The following is a 24,052-nucleotide window of genomic DNA, read 5'->3' as shown; positions in this document are numbered from 1 at the left end:
ACTGCCAGATACTTTCTCCTTTCATATTCTAAACAGATCAAAGTTTCAGAAGAGCTTAAGTGATTTTGGTGCTGATGCCTCAGTCATTTTAAGCTCATAATTTCCTGCTTAGTGACTAGAGAAACTTTTCAGTACAGAATAAAGCATCTAAATTCTTTTAGCCAAACTGAAAAAGACAAAATCCTTTCAGAGAACTAAAGAAACTAGTTATGTCTTGTCTTCTTAAAATGCTGACTAAATAATTTCATCGGATTAATGTCAAAATACAGTGTGTAAGATTGGGATGAAAAGTTCTTGTAATTATGGTGGGTAAATGTTTTTGCACAAGGCACTTAAGCACGATGCAAAGAGCTGACCAGAGATTCTACACTCATAGAGGAGGGGAAAACTACCTTTGTTTTGGCTCGGAGGGATGTCTGGTAATGTTGTATTCCAAGTGCAAGCTCAGCATTGTTGGCTAAAGCCAATATCCCAAAAAGAAGCGCAAACAGAAAGTGATGGATAACAATAACAGTTTAAAGAATAATTGAAAATATACAGCAGCAAAAGCTAGAGAAGTTTGAAGTGCCACTGAATGGACTGCATAGAGGTTTTTGGATTTCTTATGCAACACTCTCATGTGTTAGGAAACCTGCCTGTGCTGAACCCCCCTCTCAGTGCTCAGGCTGCTGGGAGTGCACCTTTCAGGTATAAAACCTGATGAGAAACAGCACCAGAACGGGACCTCTGTCAAAAAGAAAACGTGCACAGCAATGGATGGCAAATCTCTTGCTGTCACTTTGGTTCTCTACTTGGTCTCAATGGCAGGGTCAGAAGGTAAGAAAATTATTTCTTAAAACTCATGTAAGCAATCGATAAGTATACACATGCAAATGCAAGCGGGCTTACATAGATCCATGGTGACTTTTTGCAAGAGAAGAGCATCCTCAGTAAACTGTCATTCGGAACTAGAAAGGATCATTTGTACCTGTTAGGATGCTGTGGATGTTTCCAGGAGTAAAATATGCTTCTGTCTGCAAATGAATTTATTCTTATGCCACAATATATGTTTGTCTCTAGATTTTAATAAGTGTTTGAATTAAAACAGGACCTTTTCCCCTAAATATGTCCATATAGGATTTCTTTTAAAATGACAATTTTATCCTTTTTGTGATTTTATGCTGGGTAGGCAGGTTGATGACAGAGCAAGAATTATCCAGTTTGGAAGAAAGAATAAGGAGTATGAGCAGATGATCACGGCAGAAACTTAGCAATCCAAGTTTTATTTCAAATGCACCTTGACACCAACAGCTCTGAAAATGCAGCTGCTGTGTTGTGCAAATGCAGTTAATTTTATCTCAGCATCCAGCAAATCAATGTCTGAGGGATAAGAATGAGGCTACAGGAGGGAATACAGTTTGCTTCCATAAATAAAGAAACTGTTCATGTACCTAGACATAACAGTTTTGCTCCACAGGTAAGGCCCTGGAGAAGACACATGAAAGAGTCTCCCAATGCCACTGCATAAGAACTCATTCCAAGTTCATCTCTCCCAAGACTATTCAGGATGTGAGATTAAGCCAAAGAGGACCTCACTGCAAAAATGTGGAAATCATGTGAGCCCTTTCCCTAAATTGCATCTTGCTTCCTGCAGGAGAAACTGACTCGGCATTTCTCATCCTATTTACTTATGTACTTAGAGTGGCAGGATGTTTCCCTAGCAAAAGCCTCAGAGACATCAGGCATCAGGAATGAGGCCTCATATACAAAGGAAAAAACTAATTCCCAGCCAATGTTACAAGCAGCTTCCAGATAGTATTTTAAATCTCTTTCTGCTGTTGTCTTACTTATGAACACCATCAGAGGGGAGAATCAGATTCCCGCAACACAGGGCACAATTAATAACTTAGACATTAAAGACTCAATCAAAGATACAAACTTGATCCTCTTGACATGATTTAAAATAATTTCCTCTGACTTGGCCTGCATGTGGCAAAGTTTGAAAGGTCCCAAGTTATTTCCTGTGTCAGAATGCATGGAGCATTTCCCTGTTTCGGGAGCAGGGAATTTGGATTATACTCTATCTGGGTACAAAATAAAAGATACAGCAAGTTGCATTTAAAACCACTCCTGGAACTAATCACAGGAGCCAGATCAGTGCAGCCAGTAAGCAGAAGGGCTCTGTCAGGCTTTTATGCTTTCGCTACGGTTTCTTAAGCAAATAATGTTTGCACAATCACACCCTCCGAGCAGCACTGCATGGCATCCCGTTCCACCTCACTAGAAATTGGTAATTTAAGCCAGGTTTGGTTAAAAAAACCCCAACTTTTCCAGCTAATTAAGTTCCTGAAAGCTCTGCTAAAGTATGGCCAGATAGAGAACTGAAACCAAATAGAAAGTTCATTAGGCTCGTGATAAGATTACAGCATAAACACCTGTACTGACATCCTTCATAAAACCCCCCGAACACATAAGACAAAACCAAACAGGTCCTTCTGGACTGGCTAAGAGAAATTTCTAGCCATTAGGACAAGTGTGAGGGACACACCTAGCCTTAAATTCTCTGCTCCTTTCTTGGCAGAGCTTGGCTGAAAGATGGCAGGGAAGTGTGCATGGAGCCCACTGCGCCCTGGGTCCGGCTGGCTGTAAAGGCTCTGCTGGCCAGGTAAGCTGTTTCCTTTCCTAGAACACCTGCGCTTAAAAGCTCATTCTAGAAGCTCACTTGACTTAAATTCTTTGCATGCAAATGTTCTCTCTTCAGGCATTAGTAACTCTTTCCACTAGTTCTCTCTAAAGCAATTTTTCTCCATGCCTGAGGAGTGAAATAGTTTCCTTTGATATCTTCCTGGTGTGTTAAAGCACCCAAAGGGCCATGGCTATGATATCCCTAAACCTCTGTTGAGACACAGCACGCTTTGTGTGTCTGACACTTCCAAAAGGCGAGGTCTCCAAGAGTCACTTCCTCTTTCTGGGTATAATTCAGACATGCAGCTGGCATTTCCAAGAGCTTTCACTGCTGTAGACAGGGATAGTCAAATCCCTACTGTGCACACAGGCACGTACAGGTTCTTTCTGTTGGAGCAGTTTTGGTTTTGGTTTTTTTTTTGTTTTTTTTTTTCTTTGCACATGTCTCAATCGGTTGGTACAGTAAAAATACGTCATTAATGATTCTTGAGCACTTTTTGCTCTCCCTTAACTTGTATCAATACTAGTTGTTTCTTCAATCAATTTTTAAATTCACTTTCTACTTAATCTAATTACAGGGCCAGGGACAATGTTGAGTCTCCAGTCAAAGAGAAGTCAAGGAAGAATAAACCTCGGATTTCTGCAAGCATATGAAATGAGAGAAAACATTGCTGCTGAGAATGCCCCCTCTGCTACATTGCTATAGCTGATTATTTTTCTTTCCCTGAGATGGTTGCTGATTCGTTTCATTTTCTTTGCTGCCGCTCTCTCTAGACTTCTGTCTGTGATAGATCAAGGAGTTCAAGAATAATGAAAGTGTTTAAGTGTTGTAAGGACGAGAATAAACAAGATGAAATTAGTTACCCCTAAATGGCCTTACTTAAAGCAGAAACAGAATGGGTACAATTAGCAAACACACAAATAAACACATAATAAGGAAGCATTTGTGTAGCTTTGAAGGGAGTCACGCACTTGTTGCAGTTTTTTGAAGGTGAAAACAAGGCTGTGGATGTGGCAGGTCTCACATGTAGAGTCAAACTGCCTTTTTGAAACCTTTCACAGCCCTCACTAAACACTGGAAATAATGAGGCTGAGAAACATGTCTTGGAAATTGGTAAGTAACAGGTGAATACATACAGATGAAGGGCAGAACGAAAAGATCAACTTTCATTGATAAAGGAACATCACCCACGGATTCTTACACCACCTTGTGTGGGGTCCTGTTTGGTTTGGCTCTCCCACACTGGGTCTGGGAAGGCCATTTGCCAGGAGCTGAAGTTCTCTGGTGATGCTTAATGATGATGTGAAAACAAGGCTCATTGATAAAGAACTGCAGAAAGACTTTAGGAAATTCACTGATTAGGCAACAAACTACGAGGTGAAATTCCCTGCAGGAAGTAACCGAAGTGATTGACATAGGAAAAAACTACAAAGCTCCTATAGAAGTAAAATATTCCAGGCTGACCATCAGCACATAGGAGAGAGATCTCGGGATGATGCTAGGTGTATGATAGGAATATCAGATCAGAGAGTGAAGACTGTTTGTAAGTGACTTCAGCTAAAGGGTATTTGACTGGGTGCACGGGCGATACCTGAACTACCTCCTGTCTCATCAAGTTCCAAGTCACTGTGAGCCTCGGGGTGAAGACTGGGAGTTCACGGCTTTCAGAAGGGAGAAGCTAAAAATAGAGGGACTGCATCATCTGTGTTACTTCTATTTGTTGTGCTGAAGTTTCCACTCACAGACAGGAAGGTGCAGGCAGAGAGACACATATATGCATATATACCAAGAGAAGTTTAGAAGTCATATTTCCAAAGAAAAGAACACATTATTTATTTTAATATAACAGAAAATATTCGGTCGATTTTTTTCTTTCATGTCAGTTCACAGATTATTCTGAGTTGGAAGGGACCCAGAAGGATCATCAAGTCCAACTCTTAAGTGAAAGGCCAATATGGGGATTGAAGCTGTGACCTTGGAATTATGAGCACCATGTTCTATCTGACACACTAATAGACCACATTTTTTATTACATAAAAGGATTTTGCAGCTTATGTATTTATTCTGTGTTGTTTTTCCAGGGTCCAGGGGAATGCTTATACGGCTAAACATTAATGTTAATGTGTCAATTCCCATTGATTTATTGTTAATTTCTTTCTACAGTCAAAAGCATGTTTAGTCTTAGTGATTTGCTTCACAGTGTTTATGGCTGGCCATATAAATCTAATTGCTGAGGTAGAAAGCACAGAAGTGCAGATTCTAGCAGCACTCATCAGACTAGGCACACATGGTGAGAGTGATGGAGGACTCAAAAATGCCACGAGTGCCCTGTGAGGTTCAGTCTGGTGAGCCCCGGGGGGGAGGTGGTGTTTGCAGTTTGACCCCCAGCAGCCCCCTCAGCAAAGCAGCTCTGAGTGAACACATCCACTGTTCCTTCCTGCTGCTGCACCACCAGGTTTTGGCTTGAGATCCATTGGGTCATCACATTTATATGTTACAGCTTTTATGCCAAACAGATCTCACTTATAAGAGTCAGAGATGAAGGTGTGATGTGTGTTATGGCCACTGATCACTTCTAATGTAATCAAAAGTTCCTGCCACGAACTTCTTAAAACTTACCATCTGTTTCCTCCTGCCACTTCTTACTTGCATAGTCAGAAGATGCTTCTGGCCACCTCGATGAGAGGCAAATGCAAATAAGCAATAAACGCAGCCTTAGAGGGCAGGTAAAGCCCGGGTGCCGGTGCCTAACAATTCTCTAGGTGGACCTAGTATCTCTTCTGTTCATATCAGGTAGATAATTTTTTTTGGTAGTATGCATATTTGTTAATATTTTCTAACACTACAGGTAATATTAATGCATCCTGTTCTAATAGTACTTGATACCTTATATTAATATTTTCAATACATTTTCATATTGAGTTGGAGCAAATTAAACATTTCGTTTAATCCACGACAATTTTTTAAGTAGAAGCTACAATACAGAATTGACTCTTTTCAAGCAGAGCTGAAATATATATCGAAAATAAATATGCAGAAATATACCACTGTTTTTATAAATACATATATTAAAAGGCAAACCAACTTAAAACCTGTACTGCTACTTTGTGATTCCAAAGGGATTCAGGAAAGTCCAGCACTTGCTGCGATTTGACTAAGGCTACATAACCATCTATAATTAAACACTGACATTTGAAAAACCCCAGAAGCTGACCTAAGCCTTTCTCCTTTCCTTGCCACAACTTCCTCCTATAGCAATTCTGATGTCTAGCAGATATTTTGCTTTTTACGTATCTGTTCCCCAAGCTTTGCCTCACTGCAGACTTCCACAAGTGTTTACACAACACTGGGCACAGCTTCTGAGTAGCGGAAGTGATAATTTCCCAGCTCCTGTATTTGTCCCTTCAGCTCTCTGCAGCTCAAGAAGAATGGCAGCTGACTGTCGAGGCCTTTATGGGGAAAAGGAGGTGGTTTCAGAAGACAGAATGAGATTTTCCCTGGGTACAGGAGTAGCTGGAACAGGTGACAGGGGCCAGGAATTGGCAGACAGGCTGAACCTGCAAAAGCTTTGCCTCCTGGGCCTCTGGGTCTTGTGTGCACAACTTCTCAAGGGAGAGGATGGAAGCTGTCTAAAACAAAACAGATTCTTAATATTCTTAATTTTCTCAGAGTAACTTTATCAGCCCAGGAGCTGGAGCATTCCTCTGGCCTGGAGTGACTCAAACCAGTAATGGGCTGAAGCCCAGCCTCCATACACCTGAATCCCCCTGAGTGTGTCCCTTGTGCAGGGGCATCCTTTGCTATGGACAACGATTAACGGATCCCAGCCAAGATCATAAAAGATGCCCTTTTGACTTCTGTGCTCATTACTCAGGGTGATGAGTCATGATAAACCACTAGTTTCCATCCTGCAACATGGAGAATGCAAGCTATATCCTGCCTTAGAACATAGGCACGGGAGGTATTTGCTTCCTTTTTAGCAGTCTTTCAGTAATCAGACTGTTGAGTAAGTGTTGTTTTGTTCACTGCCAGTGTGGTTGGTACAGGGTTTAGCATGGAAGGGCTCTGCTCCAGGCAGTATCAGCTCACTCAGTGACGCTATTGCTCCTCAAAAGGAGCAGCAATTCCATAAGCACAAGTCATGCCTGATGGCTGGCAGTAAAAAAAGCTGCCAGAATCTCATAATGAACTTGCAGTTGCCATGACAAAAGCCTGGATGAGATCCTGGGCACAGTGTTGAAGGGATGTAGGGAGAACTTGGGCAAAACATGGCACTCCCAGAAACGTAGCTTAGGAGTGCCTGGCATTTGGGCTCGATCTCATGTCTCAATGTTTTCATGCCTCAGTCGTCCCACTTACTCCTCCTTCACACAGTCCCAATGAAACTGCAACATTGGTGAAAAAGTGCATGGATTTATATTCCAGTACAAACATCCTGCTCTTTTAGACAGATACTATTTGTTCAGGGGCAGGGCTTATCATAGGTAAAGCAGGCTCTTGGTTTCACTTCTGCCCTGGGAATTTCTGCAGATCCATTACTACCGCATGCAGGAAATAGCTGAGCCTGGTGGTCAGGAGCACAAGCACTCACTGATTTCACTTGGGGATTTGAAGGGGAATTCTCTTTTATTTCCTCAGATATTAATAACGTTTCAGCACACACCAAAATGACATAATAAGGTTGCAAATAAAAACTAGGAAAAGTGGGATCTCTAATCAAATGTTAATTTAACCTCTGTGTGTGTGCATGCATATGTGGAGAAACAGAGATAAAAAGAAAAAAATCCCAGCAAAACCTTCCAAGTAAACTGGTTTAAACTCCAACATTTACGATCTGGCATGAGTGGAGCTACACATTAATATAACAACATATACATCATAATAGAATATAAGCAGTAAAACATAACCTTAAGTTCCTAGCAAAACCCTCTCATGGTCCACACCTTCAGAGACTAAACATATTTTTCATCGAAGTTCTGTAAGAGACACAGCTAAGGAGCAGCACCATCAGGAGTCAGAATCAGTATCTTTTGTCAACTTAATACCCAGTAAGAGGTAGGAGAGACAAAGCTGCTAGATCTTTTCCTGGGATGGCCCAAACAGAAATGGGAAACAAATTTTTATCACAATATTCCTTTTACCAAGTTAATGACAAGTGGCACAAAGGAAACAACAATAAATTATGGGCAAACTCTTCCATTCGTACCATAAATAAATTGCAATGCTTTACATGCTAAGGATGAGTTTTTATCAAGTCCCCAAATTTGGGGAGAAGTACCTCATTCAATCCACAGATCCCAAAACCACAAAGCGTTGAGTTTGAAGACAAGAAGCAGAAAAGCCATCATGTCAAAAGGATGATGTTTTTACTGCACTGAAACAGAAGGCTTTCTCCTAATCACTCACAGTCTAGCTGGGTTTGAAAATATAGATCTTGATTTAAGCTAAAGTTCAGCATTTGAGCCCATCTTCCCTTGGAATTGTCTCTCTTGCAAGGTATTATCCCCCGGCACAGCAAATAAAAGCTCAGCATTTATGCAACAAGGTTCTCTAACAGAAAAGTCTGTACAACACCACAACTCTCACTCTTGTGTAGTCCCTCTGCTAGGACCTCGGGTCGCTGTCACTGAAAAAGGTTTCAGACAAGACTTACTTAAAATGTCTGGATTTATGGAGGAAACCAAATCGGTTGTGTTCAGCAGGTCATGCTGTTTAGTTTGCATATAAAGCGTCCCCTGTTTATCATTCATTAACATGAGTAACATCAAAAGTACAGGCATGATTTTCAAACCCATTCAATATCTGCTTCCCACAGAAAGCTTTGAATACTGCAGCCTCAATTCCTTACTAGACATAAAGAATTAGTGATGAATTTACTTTGTATCATGCCCCTTGAATAGAGGAAAAAAAACCCAAAACTAAAACTAAAATCTCTTACATCAAAATAATGCTGAGGTAAAATGCTGATGCAGTAAGGAGCTTCTCAGTAATTTCAGCACTGCCTGAATTCCAATCTGGTGGCTTATATCAGGTAAGCAGTAGCTTTCACCATAAGTGGGAATAAGAAATTCAGTATCTCAAGTACAGACCTGAAACAGCTACAAAGAACAGTTATAACCCTGAAGAAAATATTAATAAAAGACAACATAAATGTAATGGAAACCATTCTGAAGTTATATTATTAAATAAGGATATACTTTAGAAAAAGCACAAAATATACAAGTCTACTGAAATAGTTGGAATGTATGACTACTATAAACATATTTTAAAAAATTAATGCATTGTATCATTATCTGCAGAATAATTCCTCGTCATCTAGGAAGAAGTTTCACAACAGTCATGTGACTCATTTTGACTGCATCTGGGAAATTCCTCTAACGCAATCTCCGTGCCAGCAGAGTACAGAGGCTGGGCACAAAACAGTATTTAAGCAGGAATCAACTATCCCCACACACAGCAGGCATCAGCAATCCTTTGGGACTCAAGCTGACAGAACTAGACCTAAAGATCCCAGTGAAAAACTCCTGTCCAACCATGAACAGCAAACTCGTGGCTGTCCTGGCTCTTTTCCTGATCTCAGCAGCTGTGTCTCAAGGTAAGCAAAGATTCCCAAAGTCTCCTTGGCCGCAGTTTTGCCAAGGCATCAACTGAGATGCTTGTCCTTGCAGAGTAGCTTTCTATTTGTCTCACTAAATTAGTCTCTTTTGAGAGATTTTCAGCACTTCTCTTCAGTCAGAAATCTACCATGTAGATCTTGGACTGATGAGTTGCTGACATCTTGTAGGAAATATTTTAAGGATGCAATTTGCCTTTGCTTTGTTTCTGCTTCAGTTGAAGCGTAGGTGGCTAGAGACAGGCTCTTCTGTGGCTAGAGACAGATTTTGGTTCTGAAGTGTTTCAGTGTTTCTCTCCCTTCCCACACAAATAACAGTTTATCATATTTGTTACTTAGTGACCGTGCTGCCTCAAGCAAGTAATACACAGTCGGAGAGAGGAAACAATATGAACACAGAAACCTGGGCAAACCTCCAATTAATGAACAAATCCAGGGCTGTCTTTTGCAGAGCTGCCAAGGTTTTTGAACCAGATATTGAAACAATGCAATTAACTATACCGTGTAGTCAGTATGGTTAGTAAACACAAAGTATGTGGGTTCATTTTTAAAAGATTTGTTAGTTTAGTTTCCAATGTACTCGGGCATCAGCTCCCTTGAAAGCTAAGTAAGCCTCCCTATAGCATGAGGATTTACGCAGCTCGGACAAATGCAATATTTTAACTGGGAATGTTGTTACAATGGAGCAGCTGTGCTTTATGCTTGATACATTGACCATAAGATCTGCCTTTTCTGCTCACAGGTAGGACCTTGGCAAGGATGGCAACCGAGCTCCGGTGCCAGTGCATAGCCACTCATTCCAGGTTCATTCCCCCCAAATCCATTCAAGATGTGAAGCTGACACAGAGCGGCCCCCACTGCAAGAACGTCGAAGTCATGTAAGTGCCTCTGCAAGAGGTTCCTTCCTCTTCCCCTGCACTGCTGCCACTGCTGCCGGGCTTTTAGGCTTCACAATAGCACTGTCAGCATGCTCACCTCATGCAGCCAGACTTCGTTTTTATTTGGACAGGGATGGTTTTACGTGAAACGTCATGTTTTTCTCCATCTCTGTGACCTTACATATTCCCAAAGTGACCATTGTTTATCTGTCAGGGGACATATTAAATACTTCTGGTAGAAGAACGTAAATTTCATGGACTTGTCATCTAAGAAAGCTTTAATAATACAAAGAAATCCAAACCAAGTATTCATATATAGAGGGAAAGATTTTTGGGAACGTGTGACTGCTTTGAGAGCAGACACAGAGACCCACACAATTCTGGATGGTTCTGGTCCCCTCAGTTGCATAACGCATAAAGCAAAACAGCCAAGTCTAGCCTAGAGTAGCTGGGATCCGTTTATACTATCTGATCTAAAAATGAAGGATCACATTCCGTGACTAAAACCAATCCATGTAGTATTCTCCTGACTTTTCTTTATTCCTTGTTTTGCAGAGCTACTCTGAAGGATGGCAAAGAGGTGTGCTTGGAGCCCACTGCTCCCTGGGTACAGCTGATTGTAAAGGCAATTTTGGCCAGGTAAGTCCCATTCCCTCTTTATCTGGGCAGCTGAGTGGCAAATCTCCCGGAAAAAGCCACTTTGAAGGATTCCATAGTGATACTTCCCATTCTTTCTTAATCCGATTTAAAGAACAGGGAAGCTTCCTGCTTAAATACAGAATCAGTCTAAGTTTTTCTGACTGTGCTTCAGGGTCCTTGCTCAGGCTGATATGTCAGCACCAAACCTCTGAGTACCAGCAACTCCACCTGCAGGGAAGCACAGAAGCGTTTGCCTCCCTTTGAAAAACAAGGCTTTAAAAAAGTCATCTTCCCCTTACTTAGCTGCTATTTCTGAGCTAATGAGGTTCTTGCTGTGAGTAACTGCAGGAGCTCTTGCTACAGAGATTTCCCAGCTGGACACTAGGCATGCACATGCTGGGATTTCAGTAGTTGCTTTCAAAACATCAACTTTATTTTCCCTGTGCTTCAAGATAGCACAAAGAATGGGAAAGAGACCCCCGCATCCTAAATTGTTTGTACAATGCTAAGCAGTGGTAACTTGAACCTTCTTTTAAATTATCCTCTTCTCTCACCTCTTAACAGGGCTCAACAAAATTCTGACTCTCCCCTCTAAGAAACACCGGGACAGAAAAGATCTGGGAACTGCTTCTGCTCTTCTGCCAAGGGAAATGTTTGGGAAAAGCATCACTCAAGCAGTTCACCATCTTCCACATCCTGCATCAGTGTTATGATGTTAACTATGGGTGGTTTTATTTATTTATCTATTTATTTAACTGTATGTATTTAAGGAAGTCTGTCACAATGGCCAGTGCTGTCCATGGGACATGCTGCCTGTGACACTGAAGGAAAAGTGGTTTGCTGAAGGAAATTGAGAACCCTTGGCAGCCACTTGAGCCAAACATATGCAGTGAGGTGCAAAGCACCTGCAGCACAGCTTATTTACACTAAGCCTGATAATTTTGCTATTTCACCAGCAAACTGATGAATCCTCCTGCTCCCCTGGAGTGCACCAGTATGTTGTGTCAACAACAGCTTCCTGAACCACAGTCAGCCTGTGGCCAGACTGTGAACCGTAACGTCTAACTTGAAAAACCTAACCTAAGACTGTACTTGTTATTTATGTATTGTGATTTCCACGGTATTTATAACTGTATTTATTGAGCAGTTTCTATGTAAAAAAGGAAACAGTTATAATTTATTTAATTTCTACTGGATTTTTCATTCCTGTTATTCATTTCTGGAGAAATATTCACAATCTCATTACTCTGTACTTGTTTTTGTATGTTTAATTAGCTAGTCCATCAGCTAATGGAAAAAACTACATTTTACATACAGAGAGTTTGATTGAGTGTAATTATTCCTATAAATGCACTATTAAAAGTTTTATATTTAAAAAAAAACATTTGTTATCTCTTTGATCTTTTGCATTTTCATTTGCTTTATTAGAAAATTTTGCTTTCTTTTTGCCACCCTGATTTCTGGAACCGAAATGAAAATTTTTAAGTCCATGGTACCATAACTTTCCCTTGCTATGGTTACCTGGCACTCCTGACTACACTTACAGACTCTTAGGGTGGGGTGAGTGGCTCACTCTCCTCTCCTCAGGCTGTTCCCAATCCACGGGGGCTGGTGGGTTCTGGAGACAAGCCCTTTCTTTAATTCCCTTGCAGACAAAAGAGTTTTACTCCCAGATGCCTAAACACTGCTAAGTGTCCACTTCAGCCCCACAGTTGTAAATCTTTACTACAACAGAAGGCCACTATGTGACCACCAAGATGGGAATTTGTGACCTTTACTTTGGGTACCCAAAGAGCAAGCACTTGTCCCAGTGTAACATCTGCTTCCTATTCTGATCCCTGAAGTGCAGTCTGCTAAACACATGATGCCTTGCCTCCCTTAAAAATCTTCCAGAAGGAAACAGGGAATAAGAGAGAAAGGACATAAGTTCAAAGACCATTGCTTTTAGCTAGAGTATAACTTTATATGCTATATATAGTATAAGCTTATTTGAGGAATGCACACTTTTATTTCACTTTTATCTGCAATCTAGATAGTAATAAGACAGCAGAAGGATTTTTGCTGGGTAACATGGTGCTCATAAAATAAGACAGCTGTCTCTGGCTGGCTTCTTCTTCAAGACCCTTCTCAGTAAGACTGAGGCCTGTCCTCTCCTTCACCATCGCTATTTTGGCATCAGCTAGAAGAGTTTGGCCACTTTAAGCAGTGTGCCCTGTGACCCTGCAGCTATCAGACCATGCAGAAGCCATGCATTCATCACCTTCCTTTCACTGCAGTGCCCTCCACACCATGAAATGCAGCAGAGGTATATACATATCCTTCCTGTCTTCCACCCCTTACTTCAACTTCCTTTCAAACCACTTTTATGTTCTTTTTTTTTCACAACAGGCTCATTTGGGGGGCAAGAGAAGTGGCAGCTACCATCTGACCAAGCCAAGACCACCTGCCATTTCCCTGTCCTCAAACGCCCCTTCCCATGCCTGGCTGCTGGAGTTCTGCTCTTGTATGGAGAATTGCAATTTGTCCCCTGGAATTTCTGTGGTTGCTGTCCTTGTAATAATGAAAGTAATATTCCTCTCTAATGTATAAACACTGCAAACTATAGAGGAAGTCATGGCAAGAAATACTGGAAAGTCCCTGAAAAATACTTCTAATTCTTCCTTAGAAGAACAGAGGATGCAAACACGAGTTTCCCAGCCTGAATTTCTCTGTCTGTGCTGATTGTTGGCTAACATAAACATAATGTTGGCTAACATAAACATCCTGGTTTTGTGTTAGGTGAAAAATGCATGATCCATGCTTTGCTGACTTTTAAAATATTATGGACTGCTTCCCATTCTAAAATGACTGCTTTTCTTTTGTTCTTATCACATAACAAGGGAAAATCCCATTTTCCCCAGGAAAATAAAGTATGGGACAGACTTTATATTGCAGATTTGTTTCTAGCATTTATTCTTGTTTATAACAAGATATCACGAGCAACTCTATAGGAAATTGATCCTTTGGAAATTAAACAAAGTGCTATGGAAAGTTTGGAGTGAGCAACGAGGCATTTTGTTTCTGTGCGCACAAGTGAAACAAGAATTTTGCCACCTATAAAAATAATTCTGAGATCTCTGCTGGTGAAAACTGTCATTAAAAGTGACTTTAATATTACCTGCAGTTAAATGACTTCTAGTGACAGCCATGGATGCCAGTCAGTGCAAAGACTGCTTCACAATTCCTGTGGAATTCTGGAGAGGAAGGTTATGTGGAAGAATCTGGAAGGTTATAGATATAACCAGGCTCACTGATACCGTTCCCTCTGCCCTTTTATGAAACAGGCAGCAGTGTGACATCTCTACAACCTTCTGCAGGCAGATTTCAACATAGCTATGCTGAATAGCTTTTCATCATTTTAACAAATATCACTTATTTTAACAAGCATCAACCTCTGATAGGTACAATTACCTTATTCCATGGAAGTTCAGATTCAGGAGGAATGTGGTCAATATTTTTTTGAAAAAGTGTTTCAGTAGGTTTTCCAGATCCCATCTCCACCTACTCAGCCAGGGACACTAGCAGAAGTGTAAAGTAAGACTGCACCACCCAAAGTGCACATTTGCAACTCCAGCATCAGTCTGTCGACTTCTTCTATTCCTGACTAGAGGACAGGTGAACTGGAGAAAATCTGATCTTTTTATCTTTTGCAGAAAATTGTTCATACCATACCCTATAAAAGCCTGTGGAAATAAGAAGTCGTTAGGGAAGTGGCTTGAGAGCATATTTGGACCTAGTTAACCAGCTTACCTCCAAAGGAGCCTTCTTTTTTTGTGGAGAAGATTTAAGCAGCTTTTCTGTCTCAGCTAAATACAAAATGCCAGTATTAAAAGAAAAAAATTAAGCACTGAAGTAACCTTCACACTGCAATCCTAAGATTCACGATTTCTAGCTTTTTCCTTGAAATAATTTTCCAGAATGATGAAAGCTTCATAGCTCATAAGAGAAGCAAATGAATTAGTCCACCCTCTTAGCCTGATTCTTTTATTAAAGGCATGTATTACATGTTTGCACAGAAAGAAGGAGACTTCAAAAATACTGACAATTCTTCTTTTCCTCTTCGGTTTTCAAGGTCACACTTTTTACAAGTTTGCAAGCAGACAGGAGACTCAGAATTCAACTGTTGCGCTAAAGCCAAAATGTCAATAAACTTGCAAAAGCTCAGAATACCATTTCTGTCTGAAGTGTACGTGTCTAAAGCATCAGTGGCAGATTTCACAAACAGTGAGACAGGACATGTGAATGAGAGCATGGACACATGGGCTTCTTTTTACTCGATGCAGAACTTCTTGAAGGAATAAGAACGTGTGAGAATGAGCCACTGTGGCACAGGCACAGATTAAACAATTACAGTACAGTTAAAAGGCAAGGTGTCCAACTGAAAGTCAGTAGCTATTCACAGGTACTCAGAAGAGCACAGCCACCTGCCATAGCAGCAGATAATCATAAGCAACAGACGAATGACTCCTGTTCTCCCTTTGGTCAGGCTTTTGCAAAAGTAAAAAATAAAGGCAAAGCAAGACATACTAAGCCAGAAAAGGACCAAAGGGCAGAATGTGAAACACCCCCTGCCATCTATTGATCTTACTGAAAAGTATGAATTTGTCCACGCAGGTGTCAGACCTCTGTGTGAAAGGCATTTAGTCACTCAATACAAACAGTGAAGAGCAAGTGACTTGTTAAAAAACCTGACTCTTTGAAGACTTTGTGTTTGACTTATCAAATAAAGAAATGCACAGGCACCCAGCTGGTTCATTGCTGAGCCAGACATTGCCAGCAGCAGACCAACAATCAAGCCAATTAATGTACTTTTGCTGACTTACTGAATCCTTGTAGTCAAAAGGCTACCAGCTCCTCATTTCCTGCTTTCTTCTTTGTTTGGTACTTCACCTCTGACAGCAAAGGCCATCATTCTGCGAAAGAGAAGCGATGTACGTAAGCACTGCTCACCTGGAGCACAATCTCACTGAGAGGAGCCAAAGAAAACAGCTTTGTTGGTGATGGTTCCTATCGAGCACCCAGCTTCACACACTCCCTGTTACCACCAAGGAAAACCCAAGTGTGTTTTTGCATACACAAATCTCTCACCAAAGTCAGCAGGAGACTTAGCTGAGGAGTAAACATGGGAAAGAGCTGCCAATCTCCCTGCACACACCTGACCTGTTGGCACGCCAAATGCTAGGCTCGTTTCCATGCCAGAAAGTTCTCACAATGCTATTCCTGCTTGGAGGAAAGGATGAGAGAGAGCATGCAATGTCTTCTGATACTAAAATGACTGCTAAAAAAAGAAGAAGAAAATCCATGAAAATTACCTGTACAGTTTGGTTCAAATGGTGTTCACCAGGAATAGAAGCCAGGGCCATCCAGATGGAAAGTCTGCTGGTGGAACAGCGCTCCCCTAGAAAAACGAGGATTTGAACAAACAAAAAAACCCCATTAGAAAGCGAGGATTTTGTCAAATTCAAGCTTATGTTCACGAGCTAAGGGCAAAGTGCATCTAAATTAAACTAATCGTAGCAAAGTGATAGTTGGAGCTAAGTGAAATTATTCTTTTCAGTCAATGTCCTGATCAATTTCATTTTACAGGGACTGTAACTGTTTAGAAGAAAACTAAAGGTAAAAATGCTGAATTTTAATTAAATCAAATGCTGCTTGTTTTCCATAGAATGCTCCTAGCTTGCTTGATCTCCTGCCACCTCATATTACTCCTGACAGCAGCACTCACTAGCAATTTTAATTTCTTAGTTCTTAAGACAGAAAAAACACTTTGCTCATGTTTGTTGCCATAACTTTTAGCACAATGTGTTGGCATAGTCCTGTACCCGGCATGTATTGAAGCACTTTGGAGTCACACTATCTGGAAATTTTAAAAAAGGAAGTAAAAAAAAAAAGAAATAAATACAATATAATGAGGAAGATAACCATGTACAGTAAACTCAGTGGTGATCGCATTTACCAGGAATATTATCAGTGTGTTTCCTCCAAACACCTCCTTTTCTAAACACCTCCCTATAACAAGCTGCAAGGACACACGTCCCTCTTGCTGCTCTGTAGGCTATTTTTGGATAATTCGGTAACAATTATGCAAATGTATCGGTATTATTTTTCCTTCCTTTCAACAAATAGCAGCCATTTTTTGTTGCCAGCAGCAATCCAATTAATTTTTACTACAGAGTCCAAATACACTGGAGACTGAAAGGGCTGTAAGAAAGCTTTCCCTGAGCTAGCAGCTTCAGTGTCTGCTAGGGTGTAAGTCAAGTATGACTTCTTCATTTTTCCTTCATTGCTACACAACCAGTGAAAGTAACAGACAGGATTAAAGGCTGGGTGTCATGAGAGAAGACTTCAAAGATTTTGTGATGATTCCAACGAGAATTCCCATTTTCTTGTGGTCAGATGTCTCATGTCACTGTTTTCTCAGGTGATGCTATCACTTTAACCAAAAGACCACAACTATCCAAAGCACACTCCCAAAAATTACTCAGCTCCACTGAGTCTGAAAACCAAAATTGCCTCAAACCACGTTGGGGGCAATGTTGATTTTGGACTGGTTTTTCGGGGGGGTGAATAGTTCATTTTTTAAGAGACTCAAATTTTGTTTACTTCCAACTATCTGCAGATGGAACAAATTTTAATGTATTTATTTCCAAACAGCTTATTTCCAAGTTGACTGAAATCTTTGTTATCAGGCTAAAACTGTAAGAATGTGAGGAATTTATTTGCACAGCTTCTCTGAGGGGTCCCCATGAGAAGTAAAGGCTTCACCATAGTTAACAATGTCCTGATAGGGAAACTGTATTTTTCTGCACATGAAATTCACACAGATGCAAGGGCAAGAGCCTGCAGGCAATTCAGAGGATGAAGAGCATTTTCTGCTGCTGGCAAGGCCAAGAGGGGCTCTTTCTGCCTTTTAGAAGCTGTGATGACCTCAAAGGCTTATGAACTGAACAATTGTATGGAGGTGGAAGGAGTCACACAGTTGTAATCTTTGTCCGGGATCATGCCTGCCAGTTGCCAGTAGAGTCTTTCCCCACAGTAAAGGTAAGAACAAATTGCTTAAACAATTGGGTCCCAAACCCTCCTGTCCTTACATGTTAGGTGTAATATGCCAGAACCAGTGAGTCCACCACCAGCCACTCACTTTTTGGGAATTGTTGTATGTCCAGGAGTCCCACTAAGTAAGGTGACAGGGAAACTACAGTCCTGCAGTCCCATCGATGATCTTAGAAAAGGGAAGTTGGCACATGAAACTGAAAAGTGGAGAATTGATGTCCAAACACAGATTTCAGAGCCAACCCATTCTATTTGCTAAGGTAATGCCTGAGTAATACAAACACATTCCTTCTAGCTACCAACAGCATGTGTGTTCACGCTCTGATTCCCAGCATTGCACACAGGTGAAGAACCTCTCACTCCGTGGAAGGGAAACAAAAAGTCCTGAATATTAGTTAGGTGAAGATGCCGGAAGGCAGGCAGGAAGATACTGAGCATCGTTTGCCACACATCATTATTTTAAATGTGAATTTTCACATCTCAAAAGGTATTATAGAGATGAGCACACAACAACATCTGATGTGTGCTACGATGCAGCTGGCAAAACGGAGTTGGGATTCTCCATGACACAAGTTGAACAACAGGACACTTCTATGTCTTACATCCTCTGGTATTATTTTTAAGGGCATACAGACCGGAAACTTTTCAAAACTTGAGAAACACACAGGGAAATGGAAGGAAATAAAACATCTGATAGGCGTAAAACTTACTTTGCACAAAACTGCAGCTTGACATTTGGTTACTGCTTCCAGCAAATATGCTTGTACTTCATGCTAGAGCTGGATCCACAGGAGGAATCATAGGTGTTAGGGAAGAGCATCTCATCTTGGCCAGGGAATACTATGAACATACTGGTATAGGTAAAAAAGGCAACATAAAGAAGCTGAGATTATATCAGCAGTATATACCCCCTCTCACTTTAGACAGTACTAGGTAGCAGTGACTCGAGATTTTACGGATCAGAACACAAATCATTCCCAATCAAAACGCTGAAAGAAATAAGACTGCTCCTTTAGAGACTGGCCATGATAAAAGTTCACCTTATGGTTGGATCAGGGACATGCTCCAAAGTAATTCTCATGCACTTAGGAGAAGTCCTCACTTGTTGAAGTGAGACATCTCTTGTTTAAATGTCTTGTAGGTCTCCTTAGCCTGCTGCCAGTGAATGGCTCCCACTACAGGTGCCAAGGGAAACAAATACCTGCTGTGGAAAGGCACACAGCCAAAGTCTGCAACAAAGCAGCCGAATCACTTCCTGCATGTAATGAATTAAGGACTGGATAATGCGAAGGCGATTGACACATGCGGTTTATTCTCTTTATGTTTATTTTCGTTATGTCCCTACTCAGGGCTTGCCTGAGCTGGGACTGCTTCCTGTGTCCCAGTAACCCCGAGACCCACATGAAGGACCCTGACAGATTTCACAGAATCCTGGTGTATCTTCACACAGCAGCTTCTGCTAAAGAGGTGGGTGACTTCAATGGGAACTTCAGTGAGGCAAATACGTAGTGGTGAGCTCTGTCCCAGCTACACTGACACCATCATTCACAATAACTAATTTGAACTTAATTTGAGATGATCTTTAAGGTCCTCTTCCAATCCAAACCATTCCATGATTCTATCTGTACCACCTGCGCTCAGTGCATGGCAAGTTTATCTATAATGAAAGAGATTGGGCAGCAGGCAGGGAAAAAACTCAACTTTCTAAATTGATCCTGTCTGTTCCCTATCTTTTCTGTATTGCTAAAGGAATTTTGCCAAAGGTGGTGAAGGGAGAGAGGGTAAAGGGTATAATTTGAGAGAGCTCAGCCTTGCTGCTGCTGTTGTATAACTGGAGTGAGGAGACCTTACTGACATTCCCACAGAAGGGAGCTAGAAGCAATCTGAAGTCTGCAGGTACACAGCCCTTGCTCAGGCAGATAGTCTTCCATGTTGCAATAGTCCTAGAGACCGCCATTTCCGTTGTTCCAGGCCTGTTTGTGCAAGTCCTGACTCAGAGGACCAGGCTCTGTACCATCTGCTGCACCGCAGCATGTCCATGACCTGATTGCTGCTCCTCTTGGCACATGGATCCGAGGGAGAGCCGGCCGCAGAATTTCACACATTGCTGCTCCATGTCTAAAACCAGCCTCATGCTCCAGACCCCAGGGGACTTGTGGAATTTCCTCAGCAGCAACCACTGTGCAATAAGTCTGATGGGTCAGTTCATGTGAGCAGTCATGCAAGCACAAAGCCAAGTGCTGTCACGCAAACTGTCCTTACTCATGTGCAGTGTCCAAGAACAATGTGTAATCTGTGCATGAGTGACAACGAGTGAGTGATCTGCCCCCCCATCCATTCAGAGCTGCATCTGCCAATCACAGCTGCAATGACCTGAAGCAGATTATCTGTGCATCATCCTACTTGCTTATTGCCTCACTTTGCTACAGCTGGGCAAATGTCTCTTCCTGCAAAGAACGTGACACTTCCTTGGGACAGCCGTACGGGGAACTCGCAGTCCAAAGCTTGTGTGGCTATAACCCAGAGGGAATGGGGATTCCACCTCCATGATCTCAAGGGATCCCAAGGGATGGCAGTGAAGGTTTCTAACTAGTGGCTGTCCCTAAGGTGACCGTGTAACTGCCTTTAAAGGGCAAGCTAAAAGCCAACTGCTTCCAAGGGTGTCATTACCAAGCTGTGTCTGGAAAGGGGTCCAAATTAGCCATCAGATATTTCCTGATAATGCAGGGCAATCACCATTTGCTTGGGACATACAACCTTACCGAATGGCTGATCTCCTGAGGGACTGAGCCAGCAGCTGTAAGAAGCAGCTGAGCTGTGGCTGATGGAGCCCAGGAATGAGTCTCTGTATCCCATCAGCTTGCTATCTACTTAATCCCTCGCTAGGACTGCTTTATTTGCTGTATCTCATCTGTTTCAGGTCCTGACTTGGTTTTGTTTCCAGACAGCACATCTAATCTAAGGCATTCAGGCAGATGGGGCAAGACACACAGCCTGGAACAAACTGATTTACTGAACCCCACTCATGCTCACAAACGTTTGTGGAAGAAAATTGATTGGCTATTAAAACAAAACAAAACAAAACAAAACAGAAAAACAAACCCCGGAAACAAGACAAATAAAGTGCAATATTATATTTCTTACTAAAACTTATTACAAAAGAAAGTGTGATGGCCATAACTGATCTAAACCTATGCGTAAATAAAATTTAGAAAACTAGCATCTCATTTTCATTAAAAGCTCAAAGAAAACTGCTATTTTGCTTCCTTATAACTGAATTTAGCAAAATGCCTCGACAGGAATGAAGAAAAAGAGTGTGCAGAGGAGTGGAACAGAAATGGAGTGTAGATATGGAAACCTTTTTTTTTGCAGAAAAAAAAGATTTCCTGTTTTCAAAAGGTAGGTGAAGAAAGGGGTGCTCAGGGGAGCAATGCCCACTGAATCAGAGTGCGTGGTTGCACACGGTTAGGCAGCAAGGCAAGCTCCAAAACCCAAATTCCCTTTGGCACAGCACCCTGCACCCTGCAAGCCAACGGAGAACCCCGGCAAGAAAGCCTCAGCTCCTTCCAGAGAATGGGGTCCCAGCCGACCCTGGGCGATTCTCGGGACAGCGCAGCGCCACGCTCCCGTCGCTCCCAGACCTGAAGGAGCCGCCGCGCCGAGAGCGGCCGCTCTTCCCTCTCCGCCCTGTTCCTTGAGCGCCACACACCCACCGGCGAGAAGGAGCCAATGGGGCACTGCCCCCCGGCTCCACTCCGGGAAATCCCCCGGCAGCTCCCGGCAGGGAATAAAAGCATGGAAGGGAAAGAGGGCCGCCACGCCGTCTCCTGCACCCTCTCCGCCAGTACCAGCCATGAACCCGCACCTCCGGCTTCTCCTCCTCCTGGCCGCCGCCGCTCTATGCCAGGGTAAGCGGGGAGGGATGGGGCTACCCCTCCGTCCGCGGCCGGGCTCGGCAGGGGTGCGCGGGGGCCGGGGGGTTCCGGGACACCCCGGAGCCGAGGCTCAGAAGGCTCCTCCCGCCTGCCAGGTGCGCCGCTGGGCGGGGAGCTGCGCTGCCGCTGCGTGCGAGCCGTGTCCGAGGTGATCCCGCCGAGGCGCCTGGCTCACCTGGAGTTCCTCGCCGAGGGGCCGCACTGCGCCGTGCCCGAGGTCATGTAAGTGGTCGGCCCCTTCCCCGGCCCTGCTCCTTCCCCGGGCCCGACCCCGGCCTCACCTCGTCCCTGTGTCGCCCGCAGAGCCACGACGAAGCAGGGACATAAGGTCTGCCTGGACCCCGCCGCGCCCTGGGTCAAGCTCCTGGTCACCAGGATCCTCCGCAGGTACCTGCCGGGCCAGCTGCCTTCAGCGCTTGGGGCCAAACTTAGCTTTTGGAGGGGCTTAAACGCAAGAATAACGAGCCGCGTTCTGCTATTGATTCCTGTAGGGAAATCTGGTTCGTTAGTTACGCCAAAAATGTGGCCATAAAGTGGCTTCTATGTCGGGGAAGAGACAACCCAGCAGGTTGTCAGGGACGGTATCCACAACAAATGCCTGATTAATTGAAAATCTAGCCACAGTATGTTCCATCTTCATCATCATCAGGCATCTCTTCCACACCTCCTGTGGGATTTATTGTCTGGTGTATGCAAGAAAACATAGGGAAAAAATTTCCTGGCTGGCTTTACAATTTGCCTTCTGCCTGTTGCAGTTCACCAAACAAGCTCTGAGGGAAGGAGCATCTCGGAGTGAAGTTACCTGTTTGCTGCACGATACCAGGAAACAGATGATACGAAAACATCACAGCTCACCTCTCCAGTTTTCACGTGTTTGTAGATCAGATGTTCTATGTTTCATTCCGTCGCCTCATGTTTGTTATTGCCTAATCCTGTGTATGGTTTTATTGACTGAGATAAAGTGATTGAATCCATTTGATAAGACAGTGGAAGCTTTGCTGGACACCTGTCAGCAACATTCTCTCAATTTTCTCCACCTTTGTGCAGGTCCATCTCACCAAGTACTATTTGCCAATAAGTGTTTATAAAACAGCATTAATATCTGAAAAGAAGATGGGCCCATCGTGAAGGTGATTTTGTGAATGTCTGCAGAGAATGTGACAGGAGAGGTTTGAATGGATCATGCCAATGATTGGGGGTAATCCTTAATCCTTCTGTCAGGAACAGCAGGAGTGCTGTCTGGAACTTAGCATTTCAGTGCCTGTTCAGGTTACATGGGAATAAAACCAGGCTCAAGCAAGAATGTTTTGCTGAATCTCTTTTTCCTACTCCGACTCACCAGCCTTTAAGGCAGAATGCCTTGGACCTCTTTGCACAAGATACTGTCTAAGGAAATCACAAATTTTGCCTCTGAAGTCTTTTGCCCCTATTCAATACTTAGAAGAGTTTAATAATTTCTATGAAATTGTGGGGGTTTGCGCCATGACTGGTTTGGTTTTTAACCAGATTATGTTGAGGTTGCTTAGTTGGTTTGTTTTTAAATGAGTTTACATTGACGTATTTGGTATTTATGCACAAGATCTAAAGGAACAGTAAGTGTTCTGGAGAGACTTAGACATTTTATGTCTACTTGTATGACATACTGTCATAACTCATAAAGAATAACTAATTTTCATGATTCTTCTTCGGAAAATTGTATGTAAAGAGGCGGATTTCTCATGATAATGTAATGAAATATACGATGCAATAAACATGTTTTCCTGTTGAAAAATATCCTGGGTTCTTGTGAATTCCATGTTAAACTGGCCTGTGTACCTGTGCCGGTTGGGCTAGCGGGATGCAGGGAAGCAATGAGCTCTGTGTACCCAGGGATTCCTGGACACACCTGCAAATCAGCTCTCTCTGAAGTGTCAGGGGCACTTTGTACCAAGAGAACGTGTTTCTGTATTCAGAGGCACATTACTTAAACGCTCAGATGTGAAGCTGATCTGAGCTGCTGATATGAAGAGAGATTAACCCCAGGATGAGTGTATTGAACGCAGGCACACCCCTGCATTCTGCAGCAATTTGTATTCTGGTTTACCTGGGAGTGGGCTGTGGTTAAAATTAAACACGTTTCTCTGGGTGGGAAGGAGTAACAGGGTTTGCTACGGTAAGAAACAGTAGAAGTTTGCAACAGCAAATCTGTTTCCAGAAAAAAAATTTTCAGGTCCCAGGTGTAGCAAGGATC

At 42.6% G+C, this 24,052-nt stretch overlaps 4 protein-coding genes across 19 annotated transcripts in view; 3 read left to right on the top strand and 1 right to left on the bottom strand.

Annotated features, from left to right (window-relative positions):
* Window positions 1-21,219, bottom strand: part of RASSF6 (Ras association domain family member 6) — a 71,540-nt gene extending 50,321 nt beyond the window's left edge. For 13 of the 15 annotated variants that reach the window (XM_088164363.1, XM_088164368.1, XM_088164372.1 and 10 more), the window contains exons 1-4: window positions 18,598-21,219; window positions 17,976-18,084; window positions 16,147-16,232; window positions 15,658-15,747 (exon numbers count right to left, since the gene is read on the bottom strand). The gene's annotated coding sequence lies outside the window, so the exon portion shown is untranslated. Of the gene's footprint in view, window positions 1-8,603; window positions 8,831-15,657; window positions 15,748-16,146; window positions 16,233-17,975; window positions 18,085-18,597 lie in introns of those variants that run through there. The other 2 variants (XM_088164358.1, XM_088164361.1) reach the window with 2 other exon arrangements.
* On the top strand, window positions 753-3,318 carry LOC106858354 (interleukin-8-like). Its single transcript, XM_014884963.2, has 4 exons — window positions 753-816; window positions 1,457-1,595; window positions 2,561-2,644; window positions 3,243-3,318. The coding sequence occupies exons 1-4, from the start codon at window positions 753-755 to the stop codon at window positions 3,316-3,318; spliced, it is 363 nt and encodes a 120-aa protein (XP_014740449.2).
* On the top strand, window positions 9,014-12,177 carry LOC106858358 (interleukin-8-like). Its single transcript, XM_014884968.2, has 4 exons — window positions 9,014-9,260; window positions 10,021-10,156; window positions 10,712-10,795; window positions 11,360-12,177. Exons 1-4 carry the CDS (start codon window positions 9,200-9,202, stop codon window positions 11,388-11,390), a joined length of 312 nt encoding a protein of 103 aa, XP_014740454.1. The 5' UTR covers window positions 9,014-9,199; the 3' UTR covers window positions 11,391-12,177.
* Window positions 21,220-21,649: 430 nt separating the features above from the next.
* LOC106858289 (interleukin-8-like) lies at window positions 21,650-23,592 on the top strand. 2 transcript variants are annotated; one of them, XM_014884856.2, is made up of 4 exons: window positions 21,650-21,795; window positions 21,918-22,044; window positions 22,126-22,209; window positions 22,578-23,592. In XM_014884856.2, the coding sequence occupies exons 1-4, from the start codon at window positions 21,741-21,743 to the stop codon at window positions 22,594-22,596; spliced, it is 285 nt and encodes a 94-aa protein (XP_014740342.1). In that variant the 5' UTR covers window positions 21,650-21,740; the 3' UTR covers window positions 22,597-23,592. The 2 variants fall into 2 exon arrangements, with proteins under 2 accessions (XP_014740342.1, XP_088020503.1); XM_088164377.1 differs by having other exon boundaries at window positions 22,126-23,592.
* The last annotated feature ends 460 nt before the right edge of the window (window positions 23,593-24,052 follow it).

This window comes from Sturnus vulgaris, chromosome 4 (assembly GCF_052056855.1).
Source record: "Sturnus vulgaris isolate bStuVul1 chromosome 4, bStuVul1.hap1, whole genome shotgun sequence".
In the NCBI taxonomy this organism is placed as follows: domain Eukaryota; kingdom Metazoa; phylum Chordata; class Aves; order Passeriformes; family Sturnidae; genus Sturnus; species Sturnus vulgaris.
Note: the sequence above shows the minus strand (reverse complement) of the source record. Positions and strands in the feature narration are given on the sequence as shown.

Excerpts from the sequence above, each read along its gene's own strand:
- LOC106858354 (XM_014884963.2), top strand. The coding sequence starts at position 753 with ATGGATGGCAAATCTCTTGCTGTCACTTTGGTTCTCTACTTGGTCTCA. Across the intron at positions 817-1,456 it reads CTCAATGGCAGGGTCAGAAG|GTAAGGCCCTGGAGAAGACA; the intron begins GTAAGAAAATTA and ends TTTGCTCCACAG. Across the intron at positions 1,596-2,560 it reads TGCAAAAATGTGGAAATCAT|AGCTTGGCTGAAAGATGGCA; the intron begins GTGAGCCCTTTC and ends CTTTCTTGGCAG.
- LOC106858358 (XM_014884968.2), top strand. The coding sequence starts at position 9,200 with ATGAACAGCAAACTCGTGGCTGTCCTGGCTCTTTTCCTGATCTCAGCA. Across the intron at positions 10,157-10,711 it reads TGCAAGAACGTCGAAGTCAT|AGCTACTCTGAAGGATGGCA; the intron begins GTAAGTGCCTCT and ends CTTGTTTTGCAG. Across the intron at positions 10,796-11,359 it reads GTAAAGGCAATTTTGGCCAG|GGCTCAACAAAATTCTGACT; the intron begins GTAAGTCCCATT and ends ACCTCTTAACAG.
- LOC106858289 (XM_088164377.1), top strand. The coding sequence starts at position 21,741 with ATGAACCCGCACCTCCGGCTTCTCCTCCTCCTGGCCGCCGCCGCTCTA. Across the intron at positions 21,796-21,917 it reads CGCCGCCGCTCTATGCCAGG|GTGCGCCGCTGGGCGGGGAG; the intron begins GTAAGCGGGGAG and ends CCCGCCTGCCAG. Across the intron at positions 22,045-22,125 it reads TGCGCCGTGCCCGAGGTCAT|AGCCACGACGAAGCAGGGAC; the intron begins GTAAGTGGTCGG and ends TGTCGCCCGCAG.